At 34.8% G+C, this 13,419-nt stretch overlaps 1 protein-coding gene across 1 annotated transcript; it reads right to left on the reverse strand.

Moving 5' to 3' along the window:
- Positions 1-3,356: 3,356 nt before the first annotated feature.
- Positions 3,357-7,525, reverse strand: LOC142640322 (actin-related protein 2/3 complex subunit 3). The gene is made up of 5 exons (XM_075814383.1): positions 7,385-7,525; positions 7,133-7,235; positions 6,860-6,968; positions 5,848-6,117; positions 3,357-3,772 (listed from the first exon to the last, which is right to left on the reverse strand). The coding sequence occupies exons 2-5, from the start codon at positions 7,133-7,135 to the stop codon at positions 3,630-3,632; spliced, it is 525 nt and encodes a 174-aa protein (XP_075670498.1). The 5' UTR covers positions 7,136-7,235; positions 7,385-7,525; the 3' UTR covers positions 3,357-3,629.
- Positions 7,526-13,419: the final 5,894 nt, after the last annotated feature.

A 13,419-nucleotide genomic window follows, 5' to 3' on the forward strand; every position in this document is an offset into this window, starting at 1 on the left:
CATACACAGCGAGCTGCCGGCTATGGAGATCTTCATCGATGTCCTGCGAATTTGTGTTGCCTAAACCCATGATTGGAATCTCTTCTCCTTGCTCTTGTTATTGTTCTTGTTCTACAACTATGTCGCCGCTACTATGATTGTGATTGTTGTTGTTGGTTGAATCGGCGTCTTCCTCGGCGATTCGAAGCTTCTTGTTTTTGTTGAAAGCTGAAGTGCCCTCTCTTTTCCTCTCTTAAGCCCGATCTCAACCATGACCAAAACCCCAGGCAGTGGCTCTCAAACCCATATGATTGGGTTGACGAGGGAGATGGTGGGTTTCGAGTGATGCAGAGCTTTTGATAGGCGGTTGTTTGGGTGATTTGGGTTGTGGATCTTGGACGATGATGCCGTCGGTGTTCTTGTGTTGATCTTGGACGATGATGTGGATCTTGGAGCAGATGGTGTTCTTGTGTGTTCATGATTAAGATGAATTTGGAATAGGAATTTGATAATTTGAATGTGAAATTTATGAGTTTATAGGTTTGCTAGAGATTGGTTGGTTTGTTGGATTTATTTCTTGTTTTCCTGGCATTGATAGAGATTAGATTTAGTTGCTGGGTTTGTTTCTGGGATTTGGAAAGAACATGAAGAACGAATTGTTATGTTCTTACAAAAAAAAATTAAAAAAATTAAAAGCTTAAATTAAATTAGATTTAAGGCTTTTTTTTAATTTAATTTATTTTTGTTTAAATTTTCTGACATGGCTTTTAAAAAAATTGTAGCATTTAAAAAATGTCAAATAATCTTTTTAATAATATTTTAATGGACATGTCAGCGTCATGTTAGCAAGCAGTACATTCCGTTATATACTTAGGATTTTTCTGTTGGTTGACTGACGGCAAGGACTATTTTAGAAACGATTTTTTTTTTTTTTAGGGATGATATTAGTAACGAAATCAATTTTTGGGACCAAAATGAGAATTGACTCAAAATATAGAGACTAAAAGTGTATTTTCGCCTAAATATTTTAATGTTCTATAAGTCAAATGGTTTTTTTTTTTTTTATATTTTGAATGAACACATTTAAATTTGAAACCTTTTTTATTGGCTTATAATTCTTCCATTTTTTTAAATAAAGAATTTAATTTGTAACATTTCAAAAATCGTATCTCTTTTAACTTTCAATAAAAATGATAAATGAAAGGAAAAATTTTAGAAAAGCATCTTTGCTAAATTAATCCACACATCAACCCATCAAGAACATAAGTACAATTTGGACAATTCTAGCTCACCTTCTCAAGTAAACGAAACAAAACCAAGATTCTCCCAAATTTTGAGATAATAAATTCTAAATAGGGTTGTCATTAGCTAGCTTCGAATGACAACCTATTTGAGAGACAATGTACTCCACCTTGAATTTAATCCACACGCATGAACCCTTCAATTCTATTTGGAATCTGTCAAAGTCACTTTGGTATATTTAAGACATTCATTTAAGGCAAGAAGAAAGTTATAACAAAAATAAATAAATAAATAGAGATAAAAAATTCAAACTTTTCTTTTGCTTAGCTACTTCTGCATCATCCTCATCTGTCCACAACCTTATATTTGGTTCAGAGTTTGGACAATTTAGCTCACCTTCACAAGTAAACAAAATAAATCAAGATTCTCCCAAATTTAGATATAATATTCCAAATAAGGTTGTCATTAGCTAGCTTCGTATTACAACCCTATTTAGAAGACAAAGTAGTTTACCTGAATTAATCCACAAAAAAATTTAATACTACAAACTTAGTTACAACTTTTGTTACAATTCTCCCACATGACTGACCACGAGTAGTAGAAAAAACAAAATAGGTTCATATAAATGTGATTGAAAATCAATCATAATTTGCTATGTAAAAGAGTTGTGACTGAAATTGTGGCTAAGTTGATCATACTAGAACAACTCTAAATACACGCATCAATCCTTCAATTCTATTTAGAATTTGCCATATTCGTTAGGTATATTGAAGACATTCATTTAATGCAAGAAGAAAGTTATACCCCAAAAAAAAAGTTCTTTGAAAATTCAAACTTTTCTGTCCACAAGCTTGTGCGTGGTTTAGAGTTTAGAAATTCAGTAGTCATCAATATTTGTCTTGCCTCTGTTAAGGAAAGAAAAATCCATTTGACTCCAAGTCTCCGACCACAATTTTTTGGACCTATGGACACAGTTTATTTTGGTGTTTACCTAATGAGGTGTTTACCTAATGATCCATTTGGATTGAGTCATGAACTCTACTCTACTCTCTGTTACTCCCCATCCTTCCTTAATCTAAACAAGCCTTAAGTTAAAACGGATCTTGAGTCATGACCTTGTCACTATTTTTATTTTCAGATGGAACACTTACAATATGACTCCGTTTAAATACAACTTATTTTGCTGAAACTAAACACTTATTGCTGAAAGTACTGTAAATAAAAGTAAAAGTTAATTGAAATAGTACAGTAAAGCCCATAAATAATATCAAAAAGTGCAATGAGGTCCATAAATAGTAACAAAATAAGCTAAATAGTAAAATAATTTTATTCACTCTTATCCAAACTCACGCAAGCTATCTGTTCGTACCTCATAGATAGAGCATTGAAGTGATTTTTTTTTTATAAATAATTTACAACAAGCTTTAATATAACATCACGGGGCATGCTGTGCCAGCATGCTCACGAGTCACGGTTACATTATCTTTGGAGGAAACTACTGGGCATGTAAAGAGAAAAATAGCCAAGCAACCTACCGGTCCAATCATTTGGTCAACCTGGTTCAATAACTGTTTTTCTATTGGTTGGAACTTAAAATTTTTCCTCATTGCATCATGTCCAACTGTCTGTACAATTGTACATTGTGTACAATACAAATTAACCATATATATCAAACTATTTCCCACACGTCTAGATTTTTCGTACTTTTCGTTCATATATATCCTTTGGTTGCTGACTAAATGCTGTGACAATGGTTCATTCATATGCAATCTCATGCCCTACCAACCAATGAAGGAGATGAGCATGAAGGCAGCAGAATACCATGAATAAGTTGCATCTCTGAAAAGTATTAAATAATGCAAATACTGCAGCTGATAACAGAACCTATAAAAAGACTACTTGTGTCAGAAAAGAAAAGAATTCCACAAACCACTGGTTTTAAGGAACAGACATCAAAAAGTAGCCTTGAGCCTAAAAGCCTTTTGCACCACACTTTTGAAAAGCCTACCATAGAAATTTCCTCTTTTGGGCCCTGTGAAGTGAAGAGAGGGAAAATGACATGGGAAAAGAGGAAGAAAAGAAGATAAAGAAATTGCAAGACAAGACAGCACGAGAACAAGGACATGAATCCAGCAGAGAAAAATAAAGAAATTGGTCATTTATAGGAACCGTAATATAGCACAAGGTGCATCATTCCACTACTTAAATTTACTTGGTACAAGATTCTTCAGCGAAAAGGAAGGCAATGCTGGGAGTAAACTGTAAAGCTTGCGGGCGTCATTAGATGAGGGTAATTCTTACATGCTCCGGGAGCAATGCTCTCTCCTCTCATGTGAGAGGAGGGAGCATTGCTTCCAGAGTATCTAAGTTTTTTCCCATTAGATGGGATAGTCTTTACAAGAAACACTTCAAGGGACAATAATATTCATGAATTTCCTCTTGGCAAAAGCTAACCACCATTTATTTGGAGTCCCATTGGGTCTATATGCAACACTCAATAGTCTCCCACTTGTTTCCTCCCTTATCTGCTTCAAATAATTCCTCAACAGCTCTGCATTCAATAATTATAAAAATAAGAATGAAATTTTTTTTGTGTCTGAAGCAATCATTCACATGGTCAAGGATGTTCTTAAGCAGAAGACAACAACCAAAATTTCACAGGTCTGATCATATATGTCAACAGTTCAAACATCAATATGATTGTCTAGTCTCAAGACTCAACATTCATCTGCCCTTTAATTTTTACTAGGTATAGCATTTGGGGGGAATTCGAAGCCCAAACATACCCTACCTAAGGGGGTGAACATGCCCGTTGGGCCATTGGCTGACTCAACATTCAACTTTCATATCTCACATTGGTTTTATGTAAGTGTATTCATCAAAATGACACAAAAGATTTGAAAGTTTCTTGATAAAAATCTTTATGAAGTGGACATTCAATGGTGTATTATGATCACTTTGAAATAACAGAAATCAACATGTTGGTGGAGAAATGATACATTAGTCCCATGTTGAAATATCAAAGCCCTAACTATGAAAGAGAATGTAAAAGGCCCCAACTCCATAACCCGAGAAGGATGCAAAAAGTCTCATGGATAATGTCATAGTTAAGAGCCCTAGAATATACGCACCCATTGGATCTTGAACCCAATACTTCACCCTCAATCTTGTTCTTACAAGGGGAGGAAGTGCCATATGACTATGAATCACACAAGCAACTCACGAAGATTCCATCAAAAGTAAATTATGAAACAAGAAAATAAAAAAGCCAAAATTTAAGGCCAATAGTAGAAGCCACTACATCAGCAACAGCAAACAAAAAAGGCAGTAAGATAAGCCTAGATTTGAAAACTGTATCCATATAATGAGCTTCACTCAAGAAAAATTTGTTGTTTCCACAATGAAAGAAAATACAAAGAGCCTTCACATAAAACTGAGGTATTTGACAACCAACAAATGGTTGAGGGTGAGTTTGGCATCAGCTTTTAACTTTTATTTACAGTTTTTTAAAGCCTTACTTTTTCTCGTCTTTTCTCAAATTTTCAAATTTTTTCAAAGTACACGTATACTTTAGCACATTTTCAGCAAAAAGTTTTCAACAAAAAGCTAAATAAGTTATTCTCAAACGGACACTTAGTCTCAAGTGATGGTCATGTAATGAAGGTATCAATTGCATCATTGATATCACATTGATCCCTAATTAGACAATTTTATCTCCAAGCAACATGTCATGTGAAACCAGCAGAAAGAAAAGAGGGCCCATGCAGGTTGTGAATAGAAGTAATATTTTAGAGTTAAACTATTTTACAATATTAATTTTTCAATTAAGATGTAGGTTTAAAGATGGTGTAGCAACTGTTGCAAAATTAGCAGCAAGAGCTTGTATCCAACCAGAAACTACATTCCTTATCATCTACATTTAAAACTTAAATCTATGATATTTGAGTAGTATCCAAGAGGAGGCTTCCCTAAAAATTGTTACATACATTAAAGCACAAAGGAATAATTATCAGTATTAGAAACATAGAGCATTATTTTCTCATCACAAATTGTAGTGACATAAAGACAATAAAGAAAATGCCAAAGAATGCAGGAAAGGTGGACTTTCTTCAGCCAGAAGGACACAAAATAAGTTGTCGTACTTGGGAGCTTGAAAGAATAACTAGGAAATGCACAATAGTGAAAAATGAATGTATGATTCTATCTACATATACTATTCCGACTAGATTAACAAGTTAACAAAACAAGATATCAGATCGTAGGTTTAAACTACTTGCTGAATTAACCACCATCTTGAGGATTAAATATGAAAAAAAAAATTAAACTAGGATGTTTACTTCCTAGATTCATAATAAGTTTAGGCATTGTGACCTAAAATTGCTGATAATATTTTCAAATTTGGTATGAAGCTACATCATGAATTTCTTATAAACCATCCAAATAATTAAATTTCTTAAGGCTTTCAAAAACATTACAACTATAATAAGATAAAAAGAACAGAAGTCAGCCAATAGAAGATTTTTGCATCTTAGATGAATAAAAAATATGATAATTGAGGCAAGCAACACGCCAAAGAAGCTCTCTGGCATACATTGATATACTAAACACAAAGACAAGGAGTTTCACCTGCTTCCTGCTGAGACTGAGGAAGGGGGAAAAGGCCTGGAAAAGGAAAACCGGACTCTCCAGGGACTGGAACCTTTTCCAAACCCAAGTTGATGATTGCCTTAGTTCCTTCGGCCAAAGTTCTGCAACCTTCAAGCCTCTTCAAAGCCACATTAATGTAAAATGTCAAATATATGAGCAGCTTATCTGCCGAACTCTTAATATCAAAGTTTCTGAAGAAGACATTGGCGCGAAAGAATGTAATTGCTTCATCTACGATATCCGTTCTATCTGCATACATAGAGACCTCAATATTAAAGACATACTACACTTAGACCTTCTATTTTTCATATATTGTTTTTCGTCCATACTAGCTAAAGGACCTGATAACACCACTTGGATGTAGAACCTACATGCTGATGCTCATGAGTTTGATAGCCATACTAGTGATTTGGGGAGCTCTCTCAAAAAGTATTTAGAGCCCATTTTGTCCAACTCTCTCATCTTTGTTATACCCTTTATGATATTTAGGAATAACCCAATTCATGGGCAGTAGGAGTATCATAGGAGGGTATATAATGATTCCTAGTATTTGAAGTCGCAAAGGTCTGGTCGATGCACATATTGCGTTTTCTGGCAGCAACCCAAAAATGTTGTGATTTTATTTCTATCCTTCCATATGTAACCCCAAGGATGGAAAAGATTCTTCAAGAGTCTTGGACCCAAGAAGTGCATCATCTTTTACCACCATTTCCATGGTATATGAAACAAATGTATGCATTTCGACTAGGGTCATATCCTATGGAATTACTAATGAGTAACTACTGATTCGTTATTTCAATGTTATTACAAGTACCCTCAAAAAAATTATGCACATTTTTTATATCAATAGTGAGAAACTTGTATACATCTAGAGCATACCAAGCAACTCTTGTGACCCAGCATGTAATGGGACTATAAAAACTTGGTTTATAATTGCACTATAAAATAAAGAAGCATTTGTAACAGTTAAATGATAAGGTTAAGTAAAAACCTTGACCAGAAGCTGGAGCAGGACCCTTTATATGACTTTTTAAAGGAAGCAGAGGGCACCCACAAGCTTTAGTAATTCCTTCCTCATCCACAAAGCTAGAATGATATACCTGCCATGATAAACATCTCTAAAAATTTTCAAATTTCGAAAAATTTCCCACTTTATTAAAAATTCAAAGCAAACCAGGGTCAAAAAAATAAAAGAATCCCAGAAACCCAAAAACCCAAAACGTCAAAGATTGAAACTTTGTCAAGCTAAGCATGATTGCCATACCATACTTCTCTCTCTGTTTCCCAGATGAATTAGTTTCTTATTGCAGCAATTGAAGCTCAAATTATCAAACTTTTTTCCAAATGCATACAAAAACAGACTGATTCTGTAAAAAAAAAAGTAAGTAGAAAGCAAAAGATTAAGTGGGTATTATGTGAAAATGAATGAATAATGGTGTATTTGAAGAATGATAGTGATTGTGCAATGGAACAGAGTGAGCAAAAAAAAAAAATGGAGTTCAGGGGATGAGATTACCTAAGTTTTCACTTTTCGGTTGATGGATCGGAAATGGGTCGGAGCCACGGAAGGTGAAAAAGGCTCAGTGGATCGGTGCTATGCTCTAACGTGATTGGTGGGTGAAATCAATGGAACTGAATCTGATGATTATTATTTAGTTTATTACATTTTCGAGTGCACGACACGACACCGTATCCATTGCGCAACGATATGTGTTTTTAATTTTACCCACTCAATAAAAGGGTGAAAAGAAAATTGTCGTTTGATGTCGTTTAGCAAGATGCAAAATGCCCCGCCAGATGTGAAGTCTAACACGGATAAAAAGGCATTTTGCATCACCAAATGCTCATGCTTTAAGAATGGTTTCGGTAAGGAAAATATCTAATTTGACTAATACTTGGAATTTTTTGTGCTAGGCAGGGACAGGGTTGGAATTTTGAGTTAGGAGAGCTAGGGGTGATAATTTGTGTTCGCGTGCCGAATTTGTATTATGTCAAATTATGAGTATTTAACTATATGAGTCAACACTAATCCGATATATTTATTAAACGAGTCAAGATTTCTCAACCCTAACACGATATATTTATTAAACATGTCAGTCATGTCGACCTGTTTATCAGATTTTGTCAAAATGAAAAAAAAATTTATGAAAAAACAAACAAATAAATAATCATTCAAAACTAAAATTTATCTCAATAACACAAATAATCAATCACAATATGTCAAAGAAAGTATATCAAAGCAACTAATAAGTTTATATACTTAAGGTTTGAATGGTATATTAGTAAAATATCATTTAATTAAACATGTCAGATAGATTAAATGGGTTGAACACTAACTCGACCCGTTTATTAAATGAGATAGTTGTATCAATCCAAATATAACACGAACCTATTAAGCCTCAATTCATAACCTGCTAATTTTGTGTTATGTCGTGTCGAGTTCACAGGTTGTATCCAATTTTGCCAACCCTAGGAGAGCGGATCTGCTACTAGCCATGCTCTGCTACTGTAGCTGCTGAAGGTTTTTATTTTTTTTGTTGTGTATCTTTGATGCATGCATCTACTATGAGTAAGAAAAAAAAATTTATTCAAAAATTGTTAATTTTGGGTAAAATTGGTTGACCGGGCTTAATTTTTTTAGTTTTACTATTGGTAATTTTTGTTATTGAGCTAATTTTTTTGGGCTTGTATATTTTATTTTAGTTTTTAGATCTAATTTTTTTTTATGTCCTTTTAAAAAATTTAAAGGAAGAAAATGCTAGAGTCATAAACTTTTTAACAAATTAATGATATGATGAATGATATTGGTAAGTTAAAAAGTTATGTAAGTAGTGGGCTTAAATGCGAACCATAAAAAATTCGTTACCTCAACCATTTGTAAAAATATTGTAAAAAAAGTTTTTGACTATAACATTACTTTTAAAATAATCAATAATATTATTAAATGGAGCCAAAGTCCAAGAGTACCTCCTTTTCTGGATAGGTACATAGAGAAGGGGGAGAGGTGAGATTCAAACCACAAATATAAAATATCATAAAGGATGTCATTACTATTGGATAATCACTTAAAAAATCCTACTAATCCATAAAATTGGATAATAGTTAACCTTAATATTAGCATGTTAACCACGTCTCTTCTTCTTCTTCTTTTTCTTCGTTTTAGATAATTTTTTAGCTACAATAATGGAAGAGAATGCACCTCCCCAATTATCTACCTATTAAAAAAAAATAAAAAAATAGTCCATCTCTTCTTCTTCTTATTTTTGAATAATTTAATAGTTACAGTAAGAGAGAGAAGAGGTTTAAACCTTAATTCAAGCATCATGATGTTTGATTCAAATTAAAATTTTCTAAGTGGGCCACCCAATGTATTAATTGTAGATGGTTCAATGTCTTATTTCAAGTTTCAAAGTGAAAAAATTTGACCTTGAGGATTATGGACAGGGTTTAATATTACCTCAATTAAATGGGCTTTTAACAAAAGGTAAGTAACCACCACATATTCTTGATGCGATGGTTACTTCACAAATATAAGTGCTCGTGGAGAGTAGGAAGGAGACAAGACTTGGTGTTCAAGTCTCCAGGAAAGAACTTTATATACATATACATTTAGATTAGGTTATAGTAAAATTTCTATCTTATAACAAAAAAAACAAACAGTGCAAGTAACTATTGTGGGGGGTAAAAGTTCCCAAACAAACATTTGGGCTCGGGGCTTTATTGAAGAGTATCAATTTGTTTTTGATTAAGGCCTCCAGGCCCACAAGTTAGTCTACGCTGCAAAGGTCCGAGGAGTTGTCCGAGGAGGACTGTCTTCTCGGACAAGCCCAGCAATGACCCTGGGACTGGCTAAGGAGATTAAAGGCAGAACTCTGGGAAAACTGAAGGGTAAGAGGGTGATCCAAGCACTCTCTAGATGCAAGGATGTAATAGAAATATCTAGAGAAAAGGCTGCTACATCTATATTAAAGACCCTGCAACTACCTCCCTGGCCGCATTAATGGGGAAATGACCCCTGAACAGTAGAATTCAGCCTTCTTGCTATTGTTTGAAGACTTCCAGAAGGTGGTGGATGGGACAGGTGTCTAATAGGGTAACTTGTGCTACACATGGAGGATGAATGGAATAAGAAGAGTGATATAAAAGAAAAGGAAAGGGCATTGTAAAAAGGGGGGGAAGAAAGAAAAGGGAAAAATAAAGAAAGGATTGTAGACTTCATCTTCAATTTTAAGCTACTATATAAAGAAAAAAGAGTAATGTAAGATTTCCTCGGCTTACGTTCAAGGAGGATTTCTCACTGTTTTTACCCTTTGATTGTGTGTGAAGTGGCAATCTAGCCCTCCATTTGTAATCCAATATCCATAAGATCTAGGTTTCAAGCCCACACTCTACAAATCTTATTGTTTAAGGCTCATTGGGCCTGAGCCCGCGTCTATCTTTGGGTCCAGGTGCAATTGTGCGCTTACAACTATGAAAATGAAAGCAAGTAAAAGAAATTACACGTGATCAAGTTTTAGGATTGAATGCTAATCTATTTCTAATGCCATTCGATCTCAAGAAACCAAATTGGAATGCAAACAAATTAATTCGAAGCCTAGTTCATCTAAGTAGCTGTTGATTCGAAGGTTCACGATAGACAGATTAAAGCTTAGATTAAACTAACAATAGGAAACTTGAATCAAACTTCAATACTCATATAAACAAGATTAAATTAAGTACAAGATTACAAGCATTAACACCTTACAATTAGAGCCAATTAGCGAGGGAAAACTGCTTCAATCCAACCCCTTATTATCTATACTAAATTAATCTGAATCTCATACTTGCTTCTTTATTATTATTATTATTATTTCTTACTTGGCTTTATAATTAATCTTATAGTTTTTCTTAGTTTGTGACAAGTTTCCGCATCAACCCAAGTATTTCTCTCTCTATATTTGCCCTTATTTGTTTTTTTATCAATTTCTTTTTATAATAATATTTTTATATCATTTTTAATGGTGTGAACTATTCAACCAATAATAGCCTTGTCAAGTACGAGTATAGTGAGATTCATTCCCTCTTTTTTTCAGTCATTCTGATTTTTGTCGAATATGCAAATAAGAGTAGGTATTCCCTTTGTAAGAGCATCCACAGCCATGGTTGTCAAAATCCCGATTTGGATCCTACGATCCTACGATTTTACGATCTCACCTGCTCAAAACGATTCGGATCTTTCAAGGATCTTTGCGATCGTTCAGGATCGATAGGATCACACGATTCTGACGATCCCAAACGACCTTTATTTCTTGTAATGTTTTTAAACTTAATAGATTGCTCAGTTGGATTTAAATGAAAAATAAAATCCCAATAGACCAAAATTTTCAACTCTAATGTAGAGAGTGTGCCAGTTGGATCTGAATAAAAAATATTCCAATAGAGTGTCATGTTTTGAGATTTTTGACCTCTTTAAATGATGCTTATAAATGAATATAGTGATGTATGGTAATTATATTAATGAATGTATAATTTATGTGATTATTTAACATACAAATGTTTATTTTTTTTTGTTTTTTTCTCAAATAATATAGGATCTTACGATTTACGATCCGATCCTACGATCCACGATCTCACCTACCTCCTACGATCCTACGTAGGATCCCGATTTTGACAACCTTGTCCACAGCAGTGGAGCTAAAATTTTAGCAATTTAGCTCTACAAAAAGTTACTTTATCTATTTTACTTATACACTTTACAAAACATGCTGCAGCAGTGCATCTATTTTAGCTTTTAACACAATAAAATAATATAAACATTACAATAAAATAATATTTCTATTACAATAAAATAATACAAACACAAAACAAAAAAAACTCCACAAACCGATCCACCACCACTGCCAACCAACCAAGATCACAGAAAAAAACCATCAGCACAAATCACACCAACAAACCCACACAAATCACAAATCCAGCCATAGCCACACCACGAAATCCGCGGCGTTCTTGAGTCCGATGAAGGCGGTGCCGATGGAGCTTGGATCAGCAATGGAGCTTGGATCGACGGTGAGATGGAGGACTGGGCGAGATGGGTCGGCGGCATGAGACAGTGACGTGGGCGATGAGAATGAGGATCGGCGGTGAAATGGAGGACTGAGCGAGATGGGTCGGCGATGAAGATCGACGATCCAGAAGTTATCGGCGGCGAGGCTCGACGATCCAGAAGTTATCGGCGGCGAGGCTCGACGATCCAGAAGTTATCGGCGGCGAGGCTCGACGATCCAGAAGTTATCGGCGGTGAAGCTCGACGATCCAGAAGTTATCGGCGGCGAGGCTCGACGATCCAGACCTTATCGGCGGCGAAGCTCGACGATCCAGAACTTATCGGCGGCGAAGCAGAGAGTATACGAGGGAGAAAAAAAAAAAAAAAAAGGAAAAATGATGAAAGAAGAGAAGCCAGAGAGAACGAAAAAGAAAGGAAGAAAAAATATTTTTTAAAGGATTGAAGAGAGAGAAATTTACTAAAATAAATTTTTTTTTTTTAGCTTTGAGCTACAGTACACATCTATCTTTAGATGTGTACTGTAGCTGGAAGCAAAATTTTTTTTGCTATAGTTCCACTGCTGGAGCACACTTTTTAATAGTTGAGAAGCTAAAATATAACAATATAGCAATATACCACCACTGCTGTGAGTGCTTTTATTCTTCGCTTTAATAAAACATATACATATAGTCCTATACTATAATTAAACATCGTGGTGTCAACTGATTATCATAACTTGAGGCGATGCAAGTCCAAGCAGAAACCGACATTAGCAGCTTTCTATATATATATATATATATATATCTTTTTGGACTTCGTTTTAGGATATTTCATGTGCTACCCTAGTACTCTTGTTGTTGACCTCTCTGGATATTTGGTTGCCTTGCGTTCGCCACATGGCACCATCATGTTTGCCAAGTCTTTACAGTCTGTCATTATCTTAGTCACACACACCCACCACCAAGTGCTGTTAATTACACGCCGACTTGTTTAGTATTTGTGCCACGTCAGTTACTTGTTTAGTATGTGTGCCACGTTAGTTAAAATCATGAGTTCAAGACACGACTCTAATTAAATTATGAAATTGTGTTTTTACCATTTCAAGTTTATAAAACACGATTTTCAAGTGTTGTGTGCGGTGCGTGCACTTCACGGTGTGCAACGATTTCCTTTAAAAAACCCATGTACGTGTAAACCTTAACTTGCAAGTCTAGGACCATGTTGGGCTCATAATAGACTTGGTGCATCATGACCCATGACAAAGTCTTTGCGTCTTCTTTTTCCACAATCTTGAACCAAATTTCTTAAGATCTTACGGTTTTAGGAGTCAAAACTAACATTCTTTAATAGCATTGAGTGCAACAAGCTAACAACCAGTCAACCTGGTTTCATATCTAAAAGTACAATGAACAATTAATTTGATTCCTATAATCCCGTGATTGGTTGGCAATGGTAGTAGATTTACGCTTTTGGTGCAAGTGCACACACCGTGTTGAACAATTTATACCATCTGTCCATTTTATGCTAGA

Source organism: Castanea sativa, chromosome 1 (genome assembly GCF_040712315.1).
Source record: "Castanea sativa cultivar Marrone di Chiusa Pesio chromosome 1, ASM4071231v1".
NCBI classification, from domain to species: Eukaryota; Viridiplantae; Streptophyta; class Magnoliopsida; order Fagales; family Fagaceae; genus Castanea; species Castanea sativa.